At 40.8% G+C, this 27,121-nt stretch overlaps 1 protein-coding gene and 1 pseudogene across 6 annotated transcripts; both read right to left on the minus strand.

Annotated features, from left to right (window-relative positions):
- Positions 1-10,309: 10,309 nt before the first annotated feature.
- LOC127755390 (uncharacterized) lies at positions 10,310-16,018 on the minus strand. Of its 6 annotated transcripts, none has more exons than XM_052281057.1 (5): positions 15,550-16,018; positions 15,280-15,473; positions 13,465-13,562; positions 12,811-13,051; positions 10,310-12,498 (listed from the first exon to the last, which is right to left on the minus strand). In XM_052281057.1, the coding sequence occupies exons 1-4, from the start codon at positions 15,784-15,786 to the stop codon at positions 12,849-12,851; spliced, it is 732 nt and encodes a 243-aa protein (XP_052137017.1). In that variant the 5' UTR covers positions 15,787-16,018; the 3' UTR covers positions 10,310-12,498; positions 12,811-12,848. The 6 variants fall into 6 exon arrangements, 1 of the variants encoding a protein (XP_052137017.1); XR_008013009.1 differs by lacking the exons at positions 15,280-15,473; positions 15,550-16,018 and adding an exon at positions 14,367-14,903 and having other exon boundaries at positions 10,313-11,735; positions 12,435-12,498; XR_008013007.1 differs by lacking the exons at positions 15,280-15,473; positions 15,550-16,018 and adding an exon at positions 14,367-14,903 and having other exon boundaries at positions 10,314-11,735; positions 12,379-12,498.
- Positions 16,019-19,734: 3,716 nt separating this feature from the next.
- Positions 19,735-26,511, minus strand: LOC127754446 (tropinone reductase homolog At5g06060-like; annotated as a pseudogene).
- Between the last annotated feature and the right edge of the window lie 610 nt (positions 26,512-27,121).

The raw sequence follows: 27,121 nt of genomic DNA on the forward strand, positions 1-27,121 counted from the left end.
ATTTTGCAGTGTCACTTCATAGAGAGTTTTGGGTTGCCAAGTCGAACCGGTCGCAATATGAAGTTCGGTGTGTTAAGGAAAAAGATGGTTGTCCCTGGAGAGTGCACGCGTATAAGGGGAAATGGAAGGATTATTGGACAGTGTCAGATGTTACCAAGCATACATGTTTTCTACCTGGTGTTCAGAAATACCACAGGAACATTACATGTGCATTTGTTGCATCTGAGATGTATGCGCATGTCATCGATAATCTCACATATGAACCAAGGTCAATAATCCGACACAGGTACACGCAGATGGTGGAGTCGATGCGCTCGATTCTCCGAGTGCTCACCTGTCGTGCAGACGACGTTGCTCGGGCAGACGCAGCTGTACAGCGGCCACCCGTACCGACTGGTCCCCGTCCAGCTGCGCACGTTCCTAGGCCGACTCCCCCTCCGCACGGAGGTAAGTATTTCTATTACTATTTCTGCACATGCCTCGCACATATAAGTGAGCCGTTTCACTTGCCGATTGCTTCAGGGTTTCGTGCACCGTTCAGCACCCCGCCTTCCTCGGCTAGGCCTCCTGTTGTGCCCCCCATTGGTACTTAAAAAAACAACATTACTTCGACAATCAATTTACATGCATTTTATGTCTTAGCTTACAAGGGTCCCGTTGTCGATGAGTAGGTTTCGCCCAGTTCGCTATGACGCAGGCCGCCCACTTCTCCCAGGCTGTAGGGTCAGCGTCTCAGGCAGCTGCGTCGACCTCGCACTCAGCGCAGTTCTGGCAGTACACCGGGACTTCGTCACAGGCAGCCGGCACGTCGAGTCAGGGTCCACCACTGGACCATGCTGGGACCTCGTCGGACCGCTTGCTGCCTTCCACCGTGCTCTTCGACATCACTGACTTCGACTTCGCTTCAGGCTCGACAGAGGACGTCATCGGCCCCTCACAGCTGGGAGGCGCACCGCCGGTGCAGACGTAGGACCAGGCGCAGGCCACTCCTCCGCGGGACACTCGTGCTACCCGTGCTGTGCCACCGGATCGTTTCACCTACTCCCAGGACCACGTGCGAGCACAGGCCCGGAGGACCAAGCGTGGTCGCGGCGCGGGGCAGGGCCAGTAGAGCAGTCTTCTCTTTGTTTATTTGCTACACTTTCCAGTACTGTATGCTTGTGTAATGACTACGTTTTTGTTATATGTGCACGATACCTTTCGGCGCATGCACGATACCTTTCGGCGCATGCACGACTACTTTCTGCCGCACCGATGCAGCCTCCTTTATTCGCGTGCGATACGAGTATTTGCCCGCCATTTGGCGCATACGACCAATGTAACTTTCGGCGCCGATCAGGCATGTAACTTTCGGCGCCAATCAGTCGTACCCACCATACCCCACCACGTTCACATGTCAGAGGTATCACTCGATTTTTTGCGCCTATATAAGTCGCCTTAACGAGTAAGGCCTCACAATCTTTCAGAACTCAGTCACATTCAGTACTCTCTTTCCCACTTGCTTCATTACAAATCCGACTAGCTTTCGTCAATGGCTAGACGCCGGGGTGTTGAGGATCCAAACTGGCGTAGCGATCCTTGTGTATACCTACTACCACCTTGGTGCCAGCGTCCTCTCTGCCTATGCGGTGATCGATGCCAACTAATGGCTTCGAGGAATCCTGATATTCGAGGAAGGCGCTTTTTTAGGTGCCCTAACTATGACCGTGAGGTATTTTATTATCTGCATATGCTTATTCATTCCGTGTGGGCAATTGCTTTATTCTTCGTAACACTACTCTATTCGGCAGACCCGCACTACGGCTTGCGCATACATCGAGTGGGTCGATACAGAAAATCCCGTTCTCGACCTAACCACTTGTCTACAAGAAGGTCGCTGGTATTTCGCATCCGAAAGTACTGAGCAATACTTACAGAGAGAAGCGGCTTATGAACGACAATGTCGTGAACAACAGAGCGACTGGCGGGTGCTACCTACGGCACTCCCTCCATGGGAAGCCCGTCCAAGATGCAAGTGTGGTGATCGTTGTCAGGTTCTTCATTCCATAAATCCTACAACATTGGGTCGAAGGTTCTTTGTTTGTCCAAATATTCTTGATGACGATTTCATGGTAAGAATATTTTGATTACATGAATCCTTATTTTCTCACAACATTTACTAACTTTGCTTGCTTTACATCTACTCTTTCCTCCCAGGAACCACCAAGGAGATGTCAATACAAAGAATGGATAGACACCAGAAGGGTTCTAACTCCACCTAGCCGTGTTGTGCAGCTTGAACTACCAGAGCAATACAGGGTTACTAAAGCGCGGTTTGAGAGAGGAGAGGGATCCTCACGTAGGGGTTAGCTATTATCGGACAACTTGGCATATTGAAATTTCTACTGTCATGCTTCCTTGTCCCATTACTACATCGTCGTTGTGTTCAACTATTGCACTACCTCCCTCGTAGTTAGAATCTAATATCATCTATGTAACTGCAATGCAAATAGTTGTATCATGTTTAAATTGTACTACTATTTCTTCATGTTACATAATTCCCCTTGTTTAAGTCCATATAATGTTTCTACGACCCAGACTGCGATAGGCCTATATAAATTATCCGAGTACTAATACGTCGAATAAGGTACAAAATAATACCTCACTTAACATATGAAATTGCGCAACAACCAACTTCAATACATTTTTATAACAATATTAACAAGTTTTACCAATAAATACTTCTTTATTTATTATTAACATAACATAGAAAAATCTTTTGGCTGTACTTTTTACATCTGGGTCCCTTGCCGCCCTCAAATGAAAAAAGTACGGCCGCAAGCTCTTTATGGGCGGCCAAAATTGCAATTAGCCCCTTGCCGCCCTCTGTATGGGCGGCAAGGGCCTAATCGCAATTTTGGCCGACGGTGGCAGACGGCGCAGTTGACCCACCATCTGCCACGTCAGCTTGCCGCCCACCATTGGGGCGGCAGGGGCTATTTCTGCAATTTTTTTGGTCGATAGATTATTTCTGTAAATATTAAAAAAAAATCTAAAAACTAAAAAAATTCATGATATTTCTCTCATGTGCATTCTTTTAAATGGGCTTATATGTTTTTGGGAAAAAAAAACCCATGCACATGGCCCGAAAGGAACTGTAGCCCATTCATATACATGGGCCATATGCAATTCGTTGTCATTTACAAGCATGAAGTTATAGGTACAAAATTTATGTGTATAAAATGTATAAAATTCATATGCACATATTATATATATATATATATATATATATATATATATATATATATATATATATATATATATATATATATATATATATATATATATATAATATACATATATGAAGTTTGTATGTATAAATGTTTTGGGCCAATATATTTCTCACTGGGCCTCAAAAACAAGTGGGCTCACATTCAAAGAAGCTCCTACAGACTTATAAATAAGCACACATGGATCAATTTAAAACCGGACATGGAGAGAAACACGGACTGCAATGCCTGACGGGCACCCGTGCGCTCCAACAGCTCTGCACGAGCAATCATGCATTAGACCTACCCAAATTAATTTAATCAATTACCAATTCACATGGGACATATAGAAGTGCGAGTTATACCACTGTTAGAAACAGGATCAGATTTTTTTTATATAATTGGCGTGGTCATGGCCATGGTTCCGGTTCGCATTAAACGATCAAGTATACAAACATCACTGCATTTGCCCGCAGGCGAGGAAGTCCATTGAGCCTGAATGCTATGCCTAGTTGCAAAAGTATCATCGGCAGAAGGTTTAGAAATCAAGGTATGTCATGCACTTCTTGTGGATTTTCAATTTGATAGACAATAATAAGTGATTGATTGTTTCTCTCCTTTGAATTTTGATCTTGTGGCTTAGGATTTATTAGCGGTTTGTTTTCTCATATATTTATCAATTTTTAAAAATATCTATCAATCATGCTTTATGAATTGATTAATATTTACAAATTGACATGCTTACTATTATCTTTTGATGTATGATGAATTATGTATGGCGCAAAGATTATTGCTTTATTTCAAAAAAATTTTGTTTGCCTTAATTCATTGATTATACAATATTTCTATATGGTTATAGTATAAATATGGTATTTGTTTGTTTAGCTATCCTTACTAAGCGATATCTCCACCCCATCGATTCGCTCCCGTGGGGAGTCAAACTCAGGATCTAAGGTGGTACTGATGCTTTTGTATGTTGTAACCATTATGCTACGGGCCCTTTCATGAAATAGGATCAGATATTGGGAATACATTTTAGAAATCAGACTCTTTACTACACAGTTTTTGAAGAAAGCCAAGGAAACCAAATTTTACACGGTCTTTACATAACAAGAGAACATCCAGACTTTACCCAAAAGCAGCTGCATCAGCAAACAGACACGATACACACCACAAACAAAACCCCAACTTAACTACACCACCACCACCACCACCACCACCACCACCCCCCACCCAAAAAAAAAAGAATCTACTTGCTGAGCGCATCTGATCCAAGAACTGCATCATCTTCATCATGGATTTGCAGATCGGGACTAAAGATCTTGATCTTTAGTACTAGCTGTACTAACCGTGATAAGTAAATCGGAACTAAAGACATTACAAGAAATATGACCTTCTGTGACGAATTTCTCGTGACATTGGAGCTATTCGTCATTAGCACATTCCATTTTATGACGATTAGTATGAGATGGGGTCGCTTACTGATGACAAAAATATGTTCATCGTTAATACCAATTAGAAATCGTCATAAAGTATTTCAAAGGAACATAATGACGAATATTAATTTGTCATAAGGGGCACAAAGCAAACGTCATAGATTTATATAATGCATTTCTAGAAAAAAATATATTAAAAGTTAAAGCAATTTAATCAAGTGAATTAATAAGGAAACTAAAATTTTCCTTTAAAAATCATGGCCGAAAATATTTTTTGTAATATTTTACATGGTCTAAATTATTCTCTGAAATTTTCCGTGAATTTTCGGAGCTCAGTAACTAATTTTAATACCACAAAGTTCATTTAAACTGTTAAAATAAATAGAAAATCAATTAAAATTCATCTCTCAGTCCTTGGGCCTTTTTGGGCCCAAGTATTACTCTCTCCCTCCCTCAGCCCGCAGCCTCTCTCTCCCTCCTCCTCCCTCCTCAGGCCATCGGTCTAGCCCTTTTGCTCCTCCCTCGCCAAGAAGTCCATTTTGTCTCCCTCCTCTCAATTCAAATAGTTTTTCAGGTAGTAAATGATTTCAAATGAAAAAAAAATTGTCAACACAAAGTCGTACAACTTATCAAGATCTACAACTTTTGTTTTTGTCATTTTGCTATATGTTTTTGTTTCAATAATTTGAATTTGAATTTCAAATTACGACAACTTCAAAAAACATTTTCAAATACTAAATGATTTCAACTGAAAAAGTCATCAACAACAAAGCTGTATAACTCATCAATATCTATAACTTCTATTTTGGTCGTTTCTTCATCTGACAAAGTGATAGTAACATTGCTCACAAAATTTACATCTCTCTCTTAGTAACATTGCTCACAAAATTTACATCTCTCTCTTATAGTTTATATCTGTTATAGTTTTATAAATTTTGTGAGCAATGTTACTATCACTTTGTCGGATGAAAAAATGACCAAAATAGAAGTTATAGATATTGATGAGTTATACAGCTTTGTTGTTGATAACTTTTTCAGTTGAAATCATTTAGTATTTGAAAATGTTGTTTGAAGTCGTCATAATTTGAAATTCAAATTCAAATTATTGAAACAAAGTCATATAGCAAAACGACCAAAACAAAAGTTGTATATCTTGATGAGTTATACAATTTTGTTGTTGATGACTTTTTCAGTTGAAATCATTTAGTATTTGAAAATGTTGTTTGAAGTTGTCATTATTTGAAATTCAAATAATTTTATATAACTTTGTTGTTGATGACTTTTTCAGCTGAAGCCGTTCACTAATAAAAAATTCTATTTGAAGTTCTCAAAATTTGAATTTCAAATTATTCAAATAGAGTCAGATGGAGACACGACCAAAATAAAAATTTTGCATCTCGATGAGTTCTACAAGTTTGTATTGGTGACTTTTCTATTTGAAATCATTTATTAACCCCAATTTTCGTTCAAAATTATTAGATTTTGAAAATTCAAATTTTTAATTTTTCAAATGAACTTATTCGTAAAAAATACCAATACGATAGTTGTAGATCTCGATGAGTTCTACAATTTTGTTGTTTTTGATTTTTGCATTTGAAACAACGGTAGTTATTTTTGACATCATTGACTTATTTTACCAACGGTTGACCATTCGTCTAATGTAAAATTTTTTATGCAAATATAAAATTATTTATATCATGCTTAAAAAACATTTGATGAGGAATCAAGTACGATTAGGGAGTAATTGCATATAACTTTGGCATAATATTACATATGAATATAATTTTTTTTCGTCTTTACCACATATATATGTTTTCAATTGAATTTTTTGGTAACATTTTCACCACACGTGTTTATTTTATTTAAAAAATATTTATGTAGGAATATAATGTTCATTTGCTCTTGTAATTTGTTTTGGATACCATTTCAGAAAATTGGTAGCATTTTCACCTATTTTCACCAAATGTCTTCATTTTATTAAAAATATATTTATGTTGGAATATACTGTTTATTTGCTCTTGAAATTATTTTTGCATATAGTTTGTATTTTTTTTCCAAAAAAGAATGATACTGCAGCTGTAGGCGCCAATTTTTTTGTGGGGTGGGAGCCAAAATTTTTCAGAAGCAAAATCTTCGCGGTCGGGCCACTTCGCGGTCAAACCATTTTAAATTTGAATTGACTGTTTTGTCCAAATAATTCAATAACTATTGTCGACGCACTAGGGTCATTTCGGTAAAGCCGCGTTGCGATTGCTTCATACCCTGGTTCCTCAAACCCTAGCCGATTCCAATTCCCAAATCCACTGAAACCCAGCTGTCATCGTCCGCTTCCTCGCCGCCACCATCCACTCTACCGCTGAGCTCCCTGCCACCACTACCGACGGCGACTACCTCCACCGCCGCGGTGTGGACCCCCGTTTTTATATCAGGAATCAATCGTGTAAACAGTACCATTTCCTTGGATCAAGTAGTCTGGTACACACGAACTCATAGATGAAATATCAAGTGCACATACACGAGAGTCTAGTACGAATTATTACGTCATAAGCCCGCAGGCACAGTCTTAAATCATCGGACCGAGCAGTCCGGAATACATTCCAAAAAAAAAAGTAGGTAAGGCAGCGGAGTTAAGGCGGCGGCACGCCATTGCCACAGGCAACGACCGTAACTAAGACCTACTGAGCGCCATCGTTCTCATCACCCTCCTGGTAATAGGCATAGGGATCCTCCGAAGCTTCATCTCCGGCCTCTGATTAAGTTTGAATATTGCAAGGGTGAGTACCAACCGTACTCAGCAAGCCACCACAGCAATAATGCACATGACAGGGGAATTCAAAGGATGGCTATGGTTCTTTTGCGCAAAGCAAGTTTTGTAATTCTTTTCACAAGCCTAAGACCTAGCATAGACTGATCAAGTTTTAATACCAGTGTTCACATTAAACAACAACGGTTCTGTCCACCATCCATTGTTATCCCAAGGATAGCTTCCCGCCATTGAGTCGTCATGGTTTTCTGAGGACGTCCACATTCCCGCCTCTCAGGAAGTGGCTCTATCAGCATAAAAATCATCATGCAATATCCCATCCCACACAAGTTAAAGAATTTAGAGTCTAGCCAAGTGTAATACATGTCCTAGTGCTCAATAACCGCGAGCACGGCTATTCGAATAGATTTGGTTTACTCACACTGCAGTGGATGCACACTTTACCCGCACTCCGCGACTGCCCAACACATGAGCCTCATCCCAACACATGAGGCGCATCACGGCAAAGCTTTTCGATAACCTCGCATTGGCAGTACCCACTCCATGAACTTAAATCCTCATGCACTCTAGGCGTTCATGTTTCTAGTAGTGAGAGGAGTTCTGGCGCTCCCGGGAAAGAGAAGTCTCACACACATATTAAATTATGGTTCAAGTTAAGTTCTCTCTCTCACACACTCATAGTAGTCCTACCAATGGCGACACCGATGTAGGGCTCGCCTCTCAGCCCTACCTCAACGGCTGTCCCACCGTAGCGCACCTGCCTCACTTAGGGGTGAACCATCTATGCAGGGATACTGCCTCCGCTCGGCTATCTAGTCCGCTAGGTCTATACCCATACGAGAAGTGCGGTTGTACGAGGGGTCGTTTCATGCTTAGCATCATGGCTCGGTCCTTAATTGACCGGGGACGGTACTAGCCTTTTCCAGATACCACCCAAATCCTCTGTCCGCCCCAGTCGAAAACAATTGTTTTCACTTTATTTTCCTTTCACAAATCATGTCATCAATTTCAAGGCAATGTGGCGCTCATGTCTTCACATGCTGCATCTCAATTACCTTCCCAAAGGTAATTGCGCAAGCATTTAGCATTTGATAAATATGAGTATGCATGATCCTAGAATAGCATTTCTAAGCAATTGTCATAATTGACTAAGGACTCATACGTAAACATGGTTACGAAGGAATAAGGGATAAACAATAATCAAGGCATGACATAATCATAAGTAGGATGTTCATCATTGCATGCAATTTTATTTATAAACAAAATAATTTCGCAATTGGGATCAACATGTTCAAGGAATAGTGATGACTTGCCTTGCTCAAGGTCTTGCGGGTCTTGGCCTTCACCCGGATCCGCGGCTCCCTCGGTCTCTATAGTTACGTGCGTAAGAACAATTTGAATTCAATTAGAATTCAAACAAAATCCAAATAATGACCGAATTGAAAAACGAGCGCGGTAGGTGAATTCTATATAAGCTACTTTATTCGCGAAGTGGAATTATTCTTCTCCCTAAGATATTTTGTAATTTATAGTCATGTCCTAAGACTCATCGAATTATTGAGTTCTTAATCACATGTAACTTATTACCGCGAAATTGATTTCTTAGGGAGATTACTAAAAATAATCTATAATCTATAGGAGTTCATCAATTAGATTTTCATTAGTACTTTAGGTATTTAATTAGTAAGAATTCATCTAACTATATTTTCATTAATCCTATAATTAACTTTTGCAATTCTACGACTATAATTAACCTATGATTAAATTCTTAACTATTTTGAATTTTCTAAACTTCTAAATTTTACTCAAACGCCTATTTATTTTCTTTTTCTCTCTTTCTTTTTCTTTTTCCCCCTTTTTTTTCTTCTTTCCTTTCTCTTTTCTTTTCTCTCTTTTTCCTCTCCTCTCTTTCTTTTTCTCTCTCTTCTCTCTTTTCTTTTCTTTTTCTCTCTTTTTCTCTCTTTTCTCTCCAACCGGCTCCTTTCTTTCTTTTCCTTCTCTTCCTCTCTTCTCTTTCGGCTCCTTCTCCCTCTCTCTCTCTCGTCCTGCCTACCGAGACCGGCTGAGGAAAAGGAAAAAGGCGGCGGCGGCACGGCTTACCGGCGGCAACGGCAACGACGGCGGCGCACGGCGGCTGCGACGGCGGCAGCGCACGACGGCTGCGACGGCGGCGGGGACGCGGCACGGCCAAGGCGCGGCGCGGCACGACGGCTTCGTGGCGGCGGCGCGGCGGCTCTATGCGACGGCGCGGCGGCGTGGAGGCGGCGGCGCGGCGGCGTGGAGGCGACGGCGTGGTGGAGTGGGTAGAGGAGAGGAGGTGAGGATGGAGGGAAAGAGTGGGAATAGTGGGGTTTATATAGGAGAGGGGAAGAGATAAGGGGGAGAGGGGAGAGGGGAGACGCGACGGCGGCGTGGGGCGCGAGGTGGGGGTGCGCGGCGCGAGGCGACGCGACGGCTGCGCGACGCGAGCGACGCGACGGGCGAGCGGCAGCGGCGGCGCGCGGCGCGACACGGGGCTCATGGCGACGCGACAGCGACGGCGACGCGCGATGTGACAGCGATGGCGACGGCGCGCCGTGATGTGATGGCGACGGTGACTGCGCGCGGCGCAACAGGCGGCAGCGGCGCGGCGCGGGGCGCGAGGCGCGGCAGGCGGCAGCAGCGGTGCGCGGCGCGAGGCGTGGGGCACGGGCGCGGCGACGGCGATGGGACGGCGGCGCGGCGACGGCGATGGCGACAGGCAGCGCGGCACGGGGCTCGGGCAGCAGGCGCGGGGGGCAGCGTGATGGCGACGGCCGGCAGCGGCGGCACGGGGCTCGGGCGGCGTCGGCGCGGCAGCGGGGCAGGGTTAGGCTAGGGAACCTCGTCGAACACCTGGCGGCCGATGAATAGTGACCCTTTTCTATTAACCCGATTTTGGCCCATTTATTATTTAGATTTGATTCTTTAATTCCCAGTTTTTCCAGCACATTGACTAGTACTTTGAACTATTATTCAACTTTGCATTTTCTGATTAGCACAATTGCGTTCCTTTGCTACTATATATTGTGCCTCCCAAGCTTCACGTATATACTTCTGGTCAGCACCATTTTGATTCTTGCAATCGACACATCACGTCCTTCAAGGTGTCACGAGCCAGCCACCGGTTGTATCGTCCTTAGCATTATTGGTAAGACAATTGTAAAAGCTTGGTAAGGTGCTCCATTTGGTTGAGTTGTTGAGAGGCACCACTACATCGCGTAGCAGATTATTGGGGATAACCTTCACTGTTTGTTGTTGTTTTTATGTTTGCAATGACAGGTATGAATGGCGCTCAATATCAGCAATTCCAACAAGGTAACAATATTCGCGTGCCCGATGATCCTTACGCTAAGGTTAAGTTTCAAATACTATATTTTTCGGGTTATTATGATGCTGAGAAATACCTTGATTGTGAGATGACAATAGAGTAGAAGTTTAGTGCCCGCCTTGTGCCTAAGCAACATAGAGTTCGACAAACCAGTAGTGAGTTTAAAGATTTACTATCATTTGGTGGACTGGGTTAGCTGCAAAGGGTGCTTTACCTACTACTTGGGAAGAACTTAAGGTAGTTATGCGCGATAAATTTGTTCCTTCATCTTTTCACAGAGATTTATGCAAGAAACAGATGCATTTAGAACAAGGGGATAAATCTGTATAGGATTACTATCGTGAGCTACAAAAGGGATTAATGCGCTGTAACATAGTGGAGGGGACCAAGGATTCTATTTGTCGTTTTTACTCAGGATTGAGGCGTGGAATTCAGGACATAGTTGATTATAAGGAATTTAACACTGTCAACCAGTTGTTTCAGTTAGCTATGCTTGCAGAGAAGGAATTGCAGGGGCATGATAAACAATTCAAGAACAAGGCGAGCACGTACACGCCACGGGCGAAGCCATCTTCAGGGATTCCCAAGCCCATCTCTTTTTAGGTGTCCCCACCAACGAGCAAGCGACCAGTTGCGTCCGGAGTTTCTGTAGCGCCAAAACCACCTCCTCCACGAGCAGCAGATTCAGGTAAAAGTTCTTCACAGGTACCCGCCAAGAGTGCCTCATCCGTCGCTTCGACAGGATGCATTCAGTGCCACTGTTGCCAAGGGTTTGGCCAAGTGCATAAAGATTGCCCTAGTCAACGGGCATATGTTGCTACGGAAGATGGCTACATCAGCACCTCCGACGTTTAAGATGAGGAAGAGAAGAAACACGAAGAGAAAAGATCTCTCCATAGCTCCATGCATGCTTGAAGAATGTTCAATTGGCCAAACACCTGTAATTTCTGAAGATGAGAAAAAAGGTAATGATAATGGTGCTACAACTACTCAAGATATGCATATTTATGATGTACTAACTATGTCCACTATAGTTATGCTACATTAGAGCAACCTATAGTGGAAACAAATGTTGAAATACCTTTGTCAAAAAATGTTTCTTTGATAAAGAAGAGTTGTGCGATGCTTTCACTTATATCCATGTCATAACTAGTGAATGAACATATTAACTAGCCACTTAGTCTCGCGTTGCGCGACTTTGGATTCCCGTTTATAGCCCTATATAACATTTACTAAAATTTAATTATCTTCTTTTATAGAAACAATAGGACTCAATAAACAGTTAGTTAGAACCATATATCCAAACGATCGTATGTTTCTAACTAAAGGTTCAAATAATCATAGGACCCCTAGCAGCACTAAGCCATGCATTTGCACAAATATGAGTGTGCACCGATAAGCATGTTACTTTTGCGTAACGTGTGTGGAGAGAATAATTTGGATTGGAAAGACACTGAAATAACAACAATATTTGTTCGATGGAGCGGAAAAGGAGTTAACAATGGAAAGTAAGTGAAATATGCTCTCTCCCTTTGAGTATTGATCCATGATAATGCCAAATATAAAGAAAAATTTGATGACCTTCTCAGCTCTATTTCAAGTTCAGTTATTGAAAGGTGGCCTGAAGAAGCTACAACCTGGATTACTTCTCAGTTCCTGTTCAATTCAATGCATCACAAAGACTGAGGGAGAAAACGTTTTCTGCAGAACAAAACATGGATGGAAATTTAGGGGAATGAACAGAGTAGAGCAGGAGAATATGGCTCAATTTGATATAGCATCCAAAGCTATATGAAATTTCCTCAAAAAAAAAAATGGTGCAGAGAACATATATGAAGTGGATAGTGAATAAAAATGCACATTGAACCAATACATTCTGATTTGAACTGGTCAAGTATAAGTTGTTTTAATCACATATCAGATTCTAAGAATTCATTTTTTTTAGTTTGCTAGCAATAGCCAGCCATGATCAGAACTCTGAAGTGAATTATGGAAATATATGAGCAGCAGTACCTGTTAGAATATATACGGGCCAAGAATTTCAATGCGATTTAGCCAAGAGTGCACAAAATCTGTTGGCGGGAAATTAGGAAAGCGTTTGCCAGACTGCTGAAGTTAATATTAGCATCTCTAGCTACAGAAAATTCTCTCACTGCTCTGAATCCATCTTTTGACGGGATGACCAAAGAAAGGTCATCCAATGGTATTAAGAGAGTCATAATATCTTTCTTTAAGCCCCATATGCATAGTTCACCTGTTACATAATCATCAAAAATGAATTGCTCACATAGAAAAAATGCAAAAAAAAAAAAATATTGAGGAACTAACATTTGTGCTAATTGAACGGCAAGTTATGAAACGGTAGTTCTTTACTTGTATTGCAGGAAACATTATCACCAGAGCTTTCAAGAATGAAAATGGTGTGCAGAAAAATTAACTCAACAACATTAGCAGCTATACCAGCCGACATAGCGTCAAATTGGCTAAGAAACACCCTCTCTTCTGGCTAATGGCAGCTTATTTTAACCAGCAGATAAAATTCAAAGATGGGCATACTATCATAAACTTTGAGTAAATCGTCGACTAGTCCTAGATTTTTCATTACTTAAATTTGGTCAAAAGCAAGTAATAGTAGTAAAATACAACACTACAGCAGTATTTGGTCACCTTTCAGTACTATGCTATTTGTTGTAGCCGTGAAATACTTTTGCCAGACCACTGAATCCTTCACTTCAAACTCCATTTTGTTCAATGTCTTCATCATCCTATTATAAGAAGCAGTAAAACCCTGTGATATACTATAGCTAGTGAAAACATGCAGAAGCAATTAACATGCCACAACTTGAATTCAACATGATTAATTATTTCTTAATAGAATCTAGATCACATTATGAACTACACCTTTCTTTGTTCAGAAGAATCCTATCTAAAGATATGACTATTCAGAGGAATAAAATTCTAGATAATGCAACTGGCTCTACACATTCAGTATATCTGTATAACCTCAATTATTATGGTACTACGTACAACAAACTTACAAATGTTGGATGAAAAATTGTAAGTTCGATCTATTGAAACTGCTTTACAATCCTTTTTTTTGTTAACACTGAGCATTCTCTTTTTTATCGCTTAAGAGTAAAATTAGGTAATTCTGGAATGTTCTAAACCGGTTGGAAATCATAGCAGCCTGGATAAAATGGACACGATTATGCAGTCTGAAAGTTTGTACCAAATAATCAATCTAAGATAATTAGAGGAAGAGTAAAACTAAGTTGCTTAATAAGAGAGCAGTAGCAGGGGATGGTGATAAGTGCCTCTGTAGATTAGAGATGACGAAACGATGGAAGCAGTTCCTCTATTGGCCAGTGGAATCCCAGATTTAACACTGGAAATCACAAAGAGATTCTATATCCAAACTCTCATAAGAGATCCATGCATAATTTTTACTTCCAGCATTCCAAGAGTCAGGACTAAAACTTAAAATGATATATGTGATTAAAAGGTCACCAAACATCATTTGTCAAGGAGTTGATCAACACAGCTATAATTAGAAAAGGTTATTCTCACACCCCATCTAATTATTGGATTAATCATCCCACGCCGATAACTCATGGAATATTCCGCCGGCAAGACCCCAACTCACGGGGCCTTCCGCTCCTTCATCCGCCTCATCGACGCCCCACTCTTACCTCTCCTCAGTGGTGGAGAATCAGATTGGAAGTAGATGCGACGGCTTTGGAGATGGGGAGGGGGGGAGATGCCCGACTACAGCGGGAAGGGAGGGGAGGAAGCGGTGGTGGGATTGGGGAGGTGGAGACGAGAGACGGTGGACGGAGAAGGAGGCGATGTCTCGATCTCTCAGGAGTGGCGGCGGCGCAGCGACGGGGTGAGAGGTTTTTCCCCGTGTGACATTAAAAAAGATGGTGGCTGCCTCTGTGCTACTGAAAAGTTTAAGTCTCCTTCTATGCCACCGTCGAACTTTATTGCGCCCTCCATACCATTCCGTCATTGTTCTGTTTGGGTTTAACCGTTTTGCAGCTCTGACATGTGGGCCCATGCATGAAAAATATCGATATTACCCTTTCAGTCACCGGCGCCTCTCAGCCACTCACCACGGCGACATGTCATCCACCGCGCCACAGCCGCTGCGGCCGCGCTAGGGGATAGCCGTGCCGTCACACCGCGCGGCGATGTAGCCGCGCCTCGCCGTCTCGGCGTCCTCCACCACAACCAAGACGAGCAGGCATCGCACTTTTGCCCACCAAAACACAGCCACGGAACCCGGCTGACAGCGACGACGCTCGCTCAAACGGCGCGCCGCCGGCTGGTCACGGCTGCCAGCAGCCAGACGGCGAGCTGCAAGCCCATGCAGAGCGGAGCACGCCGCGCGCTGTGGCAGCTACTCCTACGGCCATGCACGAACCGAGCATAGCTCAGCCAAGGCAAGACAAAAGTAGAGCAAAGTGAGCAACCGAAGCTTACAACCCAGCGGCGTTGGTGGCCAGCCTCGGCGGCGCTCGGCGGCGCGGCGCGGTGACCAGGAGGGGCGGGGTGCGCAGCGTGGCCGGCGACTGGCGCTGCGCGGCGGCCGACGGTGCCTCCTGCGCGGCGGCGGAACGGCTCGACGGCGACGCGGAGCTCCAGGAGAACGGCGACAGCTCAAACGTCTCCAAGATCTAGCATGCATGTGTGTCCACGAGTTAGTGAGGCCACAGGGATGGTGTGTGCGCGAGGAATTGGACAATGGCTCACCGGAGGAGGCGGAATCGACGTTTGACGCCGGCGGCCGGAGTTGGAGAAGATGACGCCGTTCTTCGTCCATGGTGCTTCAATCTTGGGGGTTCTTGAGGGGTTCTGGTCATGGTGATGAGATGACGATGGTGGCGCGGCGGCTCGACTTGGCGTGGACCAGATCGACGGGGAGGAAGATGATGTCGTGGCGGCATCGCTCCGGTGCGCGTTCCAGAGCGCCGTGGGTAGGCGCGGCATGGCATGGCATGGCGCGGCGTTCCTTTGCAGGCGGCGGCGGCGGCTCGGCGGTCAGATGGTGCGTGGTGCGGTGCGGCGGCGGCGGCTCGGCGTGGAAGAGGAATGGCGGCAGTGGCTTGGTGGCACAGAAGGAAACAAACTTGTTCAAATGGCCTCTCAAGCCTAAGGGCAACAAAGTTATTTGGCAGTGCCGTTACCCACCGTTAGGATCAAAAACGGACGGAATAATGTGGAGGGCGCGATAAAGTTCGACGATGGCATAAAGGAAGGCTTAAACTTTTTAGTGGCACATAGACAGCCACCATCTTTTTTAATGGCATACAGGAGAAAACCTCACGGGGTGAGAAGGAAGCGTCATGGCAGATTCGCCGGGCAACGTGCTAGTCTGGTAGGGGTGAAAATAAAAAATAGTAATAGTAGGGACGTGGAAGGGTATGTTTGTGAAAGAACCTTTACGAAGGATCTAGAAGATGTTTTGCCAATCAATGAATCCAACGGCTCCCATCATCTTCAACTGAAATCGGATGGCTAATTTTTCTTCGATGACGTGGCGCATCCTGGTGGTGAATTACTTTAGTTTTTTTTCACTACTTTAGATTCTATAGTAAAACTATTATGTGTTTGAGTTTAAAATGTTATTCACATTGCTAGTGAGAATGAAGAGTTTAAATTGCTATCTTCTTTAAATACTTGGTGTTATCACTCAACTGCTTAGAGAAGAAATTATTTGCTAGATTTGAATTGCCATGCCCTTCTGATGTGATTTTTCATGTTATTGACAATTATGATAGTAAAGGAGAATATAATGTGCATCGAGTATATATTTGTTCGAATTTGACTATACCTCCTTTTTATGATGAAATGTATTGTCTAGAGGACCGTATATGTATACGTAATTTCTAAACCTCACCTCTGATGTTTGATGAATTTCATTTTCTCGTAAATACTTTGTTTGACCAGATTTCCTGATATATATATATATATATATATATATATATATATATATATATATATATATATATATATATATATATATATATATATATATATATATATATATATATATATGACACTCATAGGGGGCACCATGGTGCCCGGGCACCATGGTATCAATGCACAAAATCATTCAAATTTTTCAAAATTTTCAAATTGTGAGTATATACCTAGTTATAATAATTCGATTCATACCTATACCTATCAACAAAACAACTCAAATTTAACTTTATTTCACAATCCATGATTACATACCTAATTAATTATATGTATGGATGCTATATACCTAGAATCAAAATCTAACAAAAACAAGTTCAAATTCAGTTCAAACTTGCTTTGAACTAATTAGTAAAGTAGTTAATGTTAATATCTAAGTAATTGAAATAGTTTCATACTCATTTGAATTGGGTATATACTTAATTTCAACAATAGTGCCTAGGCACCATGGAGCACCAAACAAATTTACTATATATATATATATATATATATATATATATATATATATATATATATATATATATATTCACATATATGATTGTGCAGATACTACCTAGATCTTTCCTCTTAGAGCATGGACAATATAATGGTTTAGGCGACTATTGTCTACATAATCTAGACGACCCACACAATAGAATATTTTAAGCAGATTTTATAAGTGCCAACCACTGCCTATGTTTTGCTATTAATAGTATAGTTCCTTTCGTGAATTTGCACAAAGACTATAGAAAATCATAATATAAGTGCGACCACGGACTTCATGAAAGTTAGAAAAATTTTCTCAAGCTTATAAGCATATAGTCTGATGGTCATTTCATAAAAATCTCTTGATATGATTTTATAAGTAAACAGGATCAAATTAATTTGAATGTACAAGCCGATATGAAATTAAAAGAAGTAGAAGTTTCTGTACATGCTATTAAGAAAATTTAGGTGAACTAAATCCTTATTATGCCTTTTTTTGTTTTCTTCTGACACAATTGTAAGTTTGTTTAGAATACTGTAAGCTGCGGCACCGGAGGATGGCCAACCTCATTGGCTACTGCTGCGACGGCGACAAGCGGCTTCTCGTCGCCGAGTTCATGCCCAACGACACCCTCACCAGGCACCTCTTCCACTGAGTTTCAGTTGAAAAAATATCTGTTGAGTTTTGTTGGTTGAAAAAATTATATGGGCTGAATTGTGCGGGTTGGAAAAATCATATGGGCCGAGTTGGTGTGGGCTAAAAATTTGTACAGGCTGCACTAATAAACAAACAAGCAAAAAAATATGTTGGGCCAGCTAGCAACAACCCCAGAAAAAAATATATTTGTGGCCCATGAGCTACATGGGCTTTGTGACGTTTTTTTTTCAACCATGTCAGCTGTCATGTGGCAAGCCCCAGTATTTTGTGACAATAAAGCAATGTCTTATGCTTGTGACAATAAATGTACAAACGTCACATACTAAATTTATGACGGCGGCTTTTACTGTTTGAAATTACGTCAACTGTTTGTCACAAATCTTAATTTTTGACATAAATTTCACATATTATGACATAATAAAATGTCAAAAAGCCACACACCTCTTGTAGTGATCTCAGATCTAGATGACTCAAACAACCTCTAATGAAGATGTGTTCAATAGCAATGTTATAGTACATTTGGAATAATTAAGGGACATAGGCCAAGTAATAATAATTAGGACCATAGACTTTCAACCACAAGTGTTTGTTCATAGTCCGGATTGCAGTTTTATGTAAAGCGAAAGGATTCTAAGAAGCAAATGCCAGACATATGAAAGCAACTATTTACATTTGTGGCCATAACCCAGATGTTCTAAACAAACGTCCTTGCTTCTAAGGATGGGTGTGCAAAATGATGGCATCCTGCACATATAACCAAAAGTGGCATTAACTGCATGTTGTTATTTCCTTCTTCTTCCACTACACAAAGAGCAAAGGAAAATATAGCTTAACAATGTGAGTTTAATCAAAGTTTCTGTAATTTTGTGATAGTTGTTCAAAGATTAAATAGCAGTTGCGCAGACATATAGCATACCACATATAATTGACCACATGTGAGAATGTTGCATTTCTCTAAGTATGGAAACAACCACATCTGTAAAAGTATGATATTTTCAAAGGTACTTGGTTCATAGCGGTCTGTGATGTGGTCTCTCCAACCTACTTGCGTAGGCGGATTCCTTTATGGATCATCTGTACGGTGAAAGGGTAGTGTCCACGAAAATAGTTTTTATGGTAGATTAATGAATTTTGAACCAAGAATATAACGCACATGTAGGTAGGTTTTCTATAGGATTTTAGTGAGATCAAAGATGTTCCGTTGGTTCCGTCTTTTGGAGTGTGTGTTAGGGGAAGCATATGCGAGGTGTGTGTGTGTGATGTTATGTGTGTAGTGGTGTGTGTGCATGTACGTCTGATGTGTAATCGAAAAAAAAATTGAACCAAGCCATTTGGCAATGAGGCATGGATCGATGGCCCATGATTGATGGGAGGATCGAGTTAACTGAACATGGTGTGTGTGAATCATTCGCAATCAATGATACACTAATAGTGGACTTCTCCAAATGAAGCCAATTGGAAAACCTTATGAATCTTAAACTAAGAAGAAATCATGGTTTCATCCAGACATTTTGGATCAATAATGATCACAGGAACCAGAAGTTCGTTTTTTTACATAATATAGGAACCATAAGTTCTATTCCTTCACAATCACATTACACTCAGCTTTGTCAAACTTGTCCCCATATTTTTTTTTCAAATTTATTCCAAATATATGGTAGCCACATTACACACAGTCTGTGCTCTTGGCAGAGAAGCCTAGCCTGGTTTCTGATTAATGGTACACAGGTTCCATTCTTGCATATATGTCTTCCAATTCATTATAGGATATGTCATATATGTCCTAATTTATTTTGAAAACATACAATTCAAGAAAGGATGCGTCCCCCATCAACGCATATCACTTGGCCGGTGATGTAGGACGCCGCCGGCATGCAAAGGAACGCCACCAGCGACGAGATTTCCTCCGGGTCACCGACACGACCCAAAGGAATACGGCTGTAGTCGCTCTCTTCGAAGATCTCGCTGGCCACATACTACAGATGTAACAAAATATATAGAAAATGAAGTATAGCTATGGCATGTCTATAAACTTTCATGATCTCCGTTTGTTTTTAATTAACTGTTGTTAGAACTAGGAAGGTAGTCCGCGCGAATGCGCGGGCATGCATGCGTCGTATGCTAAGTTTGAGACACTTATAAGAGCGAAATATTAACTGGAGAACATATGCCACGATTTCTCTATTGTTTTCATTGGCATTAATTGTTTTTATAATTTTCTAACCTATTAGCTTTATATTACATCATATTTAAGTGATATTTATAAGCAATTATTTATAATCTTCTTCATCATTTGAAAAGAAGGTAGACTAATTTTCTTTAGAAAACATGTCACCGAAAGTAAAAGTAAGCGTAAAGTAAAAGTAAAGTTTTTTTTTCTAAATGCATATATATTATCACGCTTTATGGTTTATTAGAGAATGAATTGGGTGGGACATAAAGCTCCACTAAATTCTTTATAGCTAATATGATTGATGTAGTTTGAGAGGCGGTCCATTCATGAACATTTTACGTAGAGTGGGTAAGAGGTTCTACGCAACCTAACATGAATACAATAATGATAAAATATAGTTGCACAATAATATTTTTGAAATGTGATGTACCACACATACATACTTGTTTTTCTTATAAATAATGGTTCCACCGAATTAAAAGGCATAGGAATATTTCAGAAATGTAGCTTAAAAATTATGGTTGTTTTAATATCCAACATTATTACGAAGTAGACGTGTCTCACTGGTTAGGTTCCTTGTGGTAGAACTTGTCCACTTGGGTTCAAGTCCTAGACTGACAAATTCTTTCAGTGGTAGACGATGTACCCGGTGATAGTGAGGTGCTCATGGTGACTTTGTCAATATCAAAATATGTGGATTCAGTCTCTCAGAAGTACTCATAGGGGTAGGATGTGCGTGTGTGCGTTTATAGGTGTGAGTGTGCATGCGTTGTGAGTGCCTACGTTTGTACTTTATTTCTCAAAAAAAATATCTAACATTATTGATTGTTTCTCTTTTAGTTTAATAGATAAAAAATAGGGAGAGGACGGACAATGTTATGTGCATGCGAGGGCAATGAGGAGGTGGAAATCTAAAAGATGGAAAGAGTAATCGATGATAGGAGATAGGAGACAGAGGGAGGGACGGATGTACATAATGTTTAAGTAGGTGATGATGGGGAGAGGATGCCCAGGAGGTGGTGGGTTAGGGGTAGGATTGGATTTATGGATGGGTTGTTGGATTTTGTTTAAAGATAGATCTAATGGTGAGATAATTTCTTCAATTTCTCTATTTATTAGAGCGCTAATCGACGATTTAGGAACGTTTATAGAAAGTTTAATGGATTTTTAAGTATATAATAGAGTTAAAAAATACAACATGATCATAAATTAGATACTCCCTCTATCCCATAATATAAGGCGTGGTTAAAATTAGCACGGTCATCAAAACTAATTTTTACCTTATAATTTTTCATATACTATAAGGTAGTAACAAAATTGTAACCATATGAAAGTAAATTTAAATTTCAATCTAATGATATATTTTTTAACAAATAAAATATTGAATGTTGAAATATGTGCACGCCTTATATTGTGGAATGGAGGAAGTATATTTTCTTTTAAAAAATTAAAAGATGGTTTAAAGAACGTTTATTGGATATTTTATATTTTTATTATAGATCTTAGTTTTACTATATATTTATATTTGTGAAGTAATATATTTTATTTTTATATTGTAAAATTAAAATAGACCGTCAATTTTTTTTCTTCCGGGCAGCAGAAGGAAAGCTTCGTTTTCAATAGTAATGTGCATACTCAAGTTTTTGTTTCCAATCATACGTACGTACGTAGGGAGACAGCAGTCATGTTTGTATCATATATACAGTCGGAGGAAGTTATTATTTTTTAATAATAAATTTAATTTAATAGTGTAAAATAATGGGTCCACAAATTAAGCGAAAATCAACGGTACGGTTAGAACGGGTCCACTAATTTAAATGAAAATTAACGGTGATATTAGATAATGTCATGTGGCGCCTTAAGAGCGTTTATAAGAGTACCACATGACGGTATTAGAGTGTTTGTAGATAGTTTAATGGACTTTTAATATATAATAGATATCAAGATAGCTCTCCTTTTTAAAAGAAGTTACAAATACTTAAGAAGATACCATACTATTATTAACATAAGTAGTACGAAACTTTCGCTTATCATGGCCTAACCAGCTAATAATAACTACGGAGTAGTGATCAAAGAAAAACAGAGTATTTCTCTCCTATGAACCTTGGCTTTTGTTAGCAAATGAAGGAGAAATAATAACGTTATTGCTTTATAGACTCTCACATTAAATGAAGGAGAAAGAAATGATCTTTAAAATTCTCATATTAGCCCTCAAATGAAACATTTTTTACTTCAATGTTTTGGTTGGATATACTATTATGTACTTTCTTTTATCAGTAATATGTTTTTTTTAATTATAAGTCGAGAAAATTTGCATGATAAATAGCTTAAACTTGTATATTCTGAAAGCTCGCACCTCTAGTATAAATTTACTGTAAATTTTAGGTTTCTTTAGTTTCATTTAATTGCTAGATTAGTTCAACTAGATGCGTTTGTATGCCTATCTAGATCGAAATTTGGCAAAGATATAAAACTAAACAAAGCTAATGCTACTGAAATTCAGTAATGACAAAATATGTCAAAATTTAACATTAAGAAAATTTGGTAAGGTTGATTTACAAGTTCTATATAACGGACACTAGCTGTGCCGTTTTATATCAGGAGCAAATGAACCAAGTCACTAGGAACCTGGCTTCTGAGTGGGCCAGCGATGGCGTCAGAGTCAATTGCGTTGCACCAGGCTACATCAAGACGCCACTCCTAGCTGACGTAAGTTCTTTGTTAAACGTTTGACTTTGGTAAAAGTCAAAATATCTCAAGTTTAACTATGCTATAGATAAATATAGTACTCCCTCCATAATATAAGAGATTTTGAGTTTTTACTTGCAACGTTTGACCATTCGCCTTATTCAATTTTTTTTGAAATTATTATTTATTTTATTTGTGACTTACTTTATTATTCACAGTACTTTAAGCACAACTTTTCGTTTTTTATATTTGCAAAAAAAATTTGAATAAGACGAGTGGTCAAACGTTGCAAGCCAAAACTTAAAATCCCTTATATTGTGGGACGGAGGGAGTAATATTTATAAAACTAAATTAGTTTGATCAAATCAACACTTGAATATATTTTCATCGTAAATTTGTCTTAGGTTGAAAATATGTTACTACTTTTTCGACAAATTTGGTCAAATTTAGAGTATTTTGACTTTGACCAAAGTTAAAATATCTTATAACCTTAAGACGGTATAACTATTTTAAAAAAATAATGTGAGGTACTATACAAGTTGTTCACTGACATGCTTGAATGAATATATTTTACTCACAGTGTCGATTCACAAGGAGAAAACATGCGTGGTGTGCCAAAATTACAACGATTAAGAAAAACAAAAATCAGTGATACCGGTGCTCACATTGTTTGGTCTATGATAAAATCCTATAAAATTTAGACATTATTAATCACTTAGTATTTGTCGACTTACAAGTAAATTAAACTATTATACGTAGGGTGATGCCTGGTGGTGTTGCCAGCATATAATTAACCTGCATACATATATATTACACATACATAACATTTTAAAGCTACTTAGTCGTCAACCTATGTATTGCACGGGCTATTACTATTTTGATATTACGTACAGATATAAACTTTTATTATATGTTTAATATGTTGTTATTAAATATTGTTGATACACGTAACTTTGTTTCAATATTCAACTATACACGATCACCATCGAGAAAGAAGAATTTTTGTAAATTACTTCAGCGGGGTCTTGAAGCATTCGAAAAACAATAATTTACATGTAGATAAGAAAACAAAAGTAATGACTACAAAATCAAGTATTGAATCCAAGCATAAATTTTCTATTTACTTTCAATTTTATTAATGCAGTACTGTAATTCCAAAATTCGGAGTTTCTATATATCGGTCGGTCTCATGTCAAAGTCTGAAATTAGCATTTGCCTTAATTGATTTAGACAGGTGGAATATATAAACCTTAGCTGTCATGGACCCTAAACCGGTGGTACATAGCTTATTAACTATTTTTTCTCTTACAAAATCAATTTATTAGAATCAGGATGGCGATTTTCCTCTATAATTGAGCTCGACGATTGTTTGTACTACTTGAGACTCGTTGGATCGGAATCGCTAAAAATAACTAGCTAATTAATCTCGTTCAGGGCATAACAGAATATATAGAAGGAAATAAGGAAATGGAAATAATTCATCTAGCAAGGCATGCACATGGTGCCGGCCTGTAAAAACGAGTACTCGTGGTTGAGGATTATGGCGTGAAGGCTACGAAAATATATTTACCAGACTTCCTTCGTGTCATACGACATGACAACGGTTCAGTGGCGGATCCAGGATTTGAGCAAAGGGTATTCAAAGTTGAAAAAAAATCATACAGAACTCAAAAAATTGGACTGGGAAAACCATACAGGAGTGGTAATGACATGTTTAAAGCCTTAAAAGTACAAACAGTAGCACAATAGTCAAGATGTCTATCTCCAACTGCACACTTGGGGACATATCACTATCATGGGCATTGGGTGCTTCAAGTAGTAGCTGAATAGGACTAGAAGGGGCATTTTCTGGGATCTGAACTTCACTCTCATTGGTTAATGGTTTTGGATCAGAGGTGGAAGCTACTTTCTGAGACTTGGTTGACCTTTGTGGTCTATTGTCTTCTTCTTCTTCATTTTTCAAATTTCAAGACCTACAATTCAAATTTCTGACTAATTTAACTTCTAAGCAATAGCAATTAAGCAATGGCCAATCGCTTGGGGAATTTGACAAGAGGATTTATTTTACCAGTGCCAGTCCACTGTCCAGCCGTCTAGGGACCAAGGGGACGCGCCGACGCGGGGGTGCGTCGCCGCAACCGGCTGCCGCCGTGCGCCGCAGCGCCGCCGCCGTCCTTGCGAACCTCAGTTGCTCAGCGTCGCCCGTCCCCGAGGAGGCGGCAGCGTCGTCGCAGGCCGCGCCACCTCCGCAGCAGCAGGCCCAGGGACCAGGGTCCAGGGAGATGAGGCTGGTGGCGATTCTGGCGACGCGCCGAGCCGGCGGCCGGCGCCGCCGAGCGTCGAGCTCTCGATGCCCCGTCGCCCGTCGGTGGGGATGAGTGGAGGCGCGGCGGATTGGGGCTGGGACGACAGAAGGGGTGGGGACTGGCTGACCGGGGGATAGGGACTAGGGTTTTGTTCGTTTTTGGGCCAGTGGGCCTATTCATTGGGCCAAGATGGGGAGGAATGTATGGTCTGCTGCGAATAAATGGGCTTCTTTTCATTTGGGCTATACATGCTGCACTTCCATATAATTTCTCATGTATATATGCATAACATACCTATATATAGTTATTTTTTTATAAAAATTCTATGGGTATTCAGGTGAATACCCATGAATCACATGGGATCCGCCCCTGCAACGGTTGTTTGCATCCTAATTATGGCTGCTTTTGGAATCCTATGTTCCCAACACAAGTTGTGTGCACGGAAAACAGAGCGATCCATTAGCGTATGATTAATTAAGTTTTTGCTAATTTTTTTTCATAAATGGATCGGTATGATTCTTTAATGCAACTTTCATATAGAAACTTTTTAAAAAAAATACACTGTTTAGCAGTTTAAAAAGTGTGCGCGCGGAAAATGAAAATGAAAAAGAGTTGGGAACAATGGGTTACAAACACAGCCTATCTATATGTGTATGGAACTCTCTATGACTAAGATCATTATATATTTCATTGCTAAAGAAAAAATAGTATAGTGGGCCGGGTGTCCTCAATCAACCTTTGGCTGCCGAGTAGACGGGAAGGGAAGGCAACGCGAGGGAGGTAGCCGCAGAAGAGATGTTGATGATGTTCCCCCTCCCAGAGGCCTTGAGGAGAGGGTACTCCAGCTGGCTCATGTGAAAGCTCCACCGCCATGACTCGAAGTTGGTCGCCATCAAACTCGACGTCTCCTCCGGCGTCAGCTCCACCGCCGGCTTCAGGTACGACGTCCCAACGTTGTTCACCTGCATCCAAATCCGTTCATGGTCGTTCGTGTGCAGAGATCACTTACATATCGAGAGAAGACAAGTTGATGATTTGATGGTATTCTCCTACTAGGATGCTAAGCTTGCCGTCGAACAGGGCACGCACCCTGGCGGCGAGCGCCTCCCTGTCGGCACGCACCGACACGTCGCAAGCGGAGACGGTGACGGCGAGGCCCCTGGAGTTGCACTCCTCTTGGCATCTGCTCAGCTCTGCCTCGTTCCTGGCACAGGTGTGTCGCGCCGAAGCTCGCTAGCTCCTCCACGATGGCCCGGCTGCATATATAATTTGGATGATTTGGTACTAAATCATTAATAATGTAATGAATTAGCGTGCGGAACAAACTGTCAGATATGATCGATTTGGTTAACTATCAATTACCCGATGCCTTTGCTACCGCCGGTGACGAGCGCGGTGGCGCCGGCAAGGCTCCACCTCTCCTTTTTAAAGCTGGTAGTGGCCATGTATCTAAAGGCTGCAGATCTTGATATTTATAGTTTTATTAATTAGTGGGTCTTCTTTGATTATTGTGTGCTTCATAAATATTGAGCCCTATATATAGACACCCAAACATATGTACTGTTACTGTGTATAATTTTGTTCACGTCACATTCAAACGATATACGTACAAGCTTATAGGACAAGCATCTAATCCGCATATAGCTTGTGGTACAATATGCAGTCGCTTGGACAAGCGTGAATTCTATGGACCTATAATTAACCCCAGGGGACACAGAACATGCTTTGCTTCATATTTCGTCTCGGGCAGTGTGTTCTCTTCAGGAAGCATGGCCTTCAATATTCCCAAAAGTTCTATAAAACTCTTGTCTGTCCATCCACTCCTTGCCTTCAGCTTTATTAGGTCTAAGGTAGCTGACAATTTAGTGTGTTTTAGCTTGCATCCGGCATATATAGGTGTCTCCGAGTCACTGACCAACCTGCTGAACTTCATGGAATCTCTCTAGTTGTAAGCTGGGTCCTCAACATCACGTAACATGTCTTGCAGCAGATCAGGGTCCACATCAACCATTTCACCCCCCAATGGAGATGGTATAAACATGTCATGCTCATTTT

The sequence above is a fragment of the Oryza glaberrima genome, chromosome 11 (assembly GCF_000147395.1).
Source record: "Oryza glaberrima chromosome 11, OglaRS2, whole genome shotgun sequence".
Classification (NCBI taxonomy): Eukaryota; Viridiplantae; Streptophyta; class Magnoliopsida; order Poales; family Poaceae; genus Oryza; species Oryza glaberrima.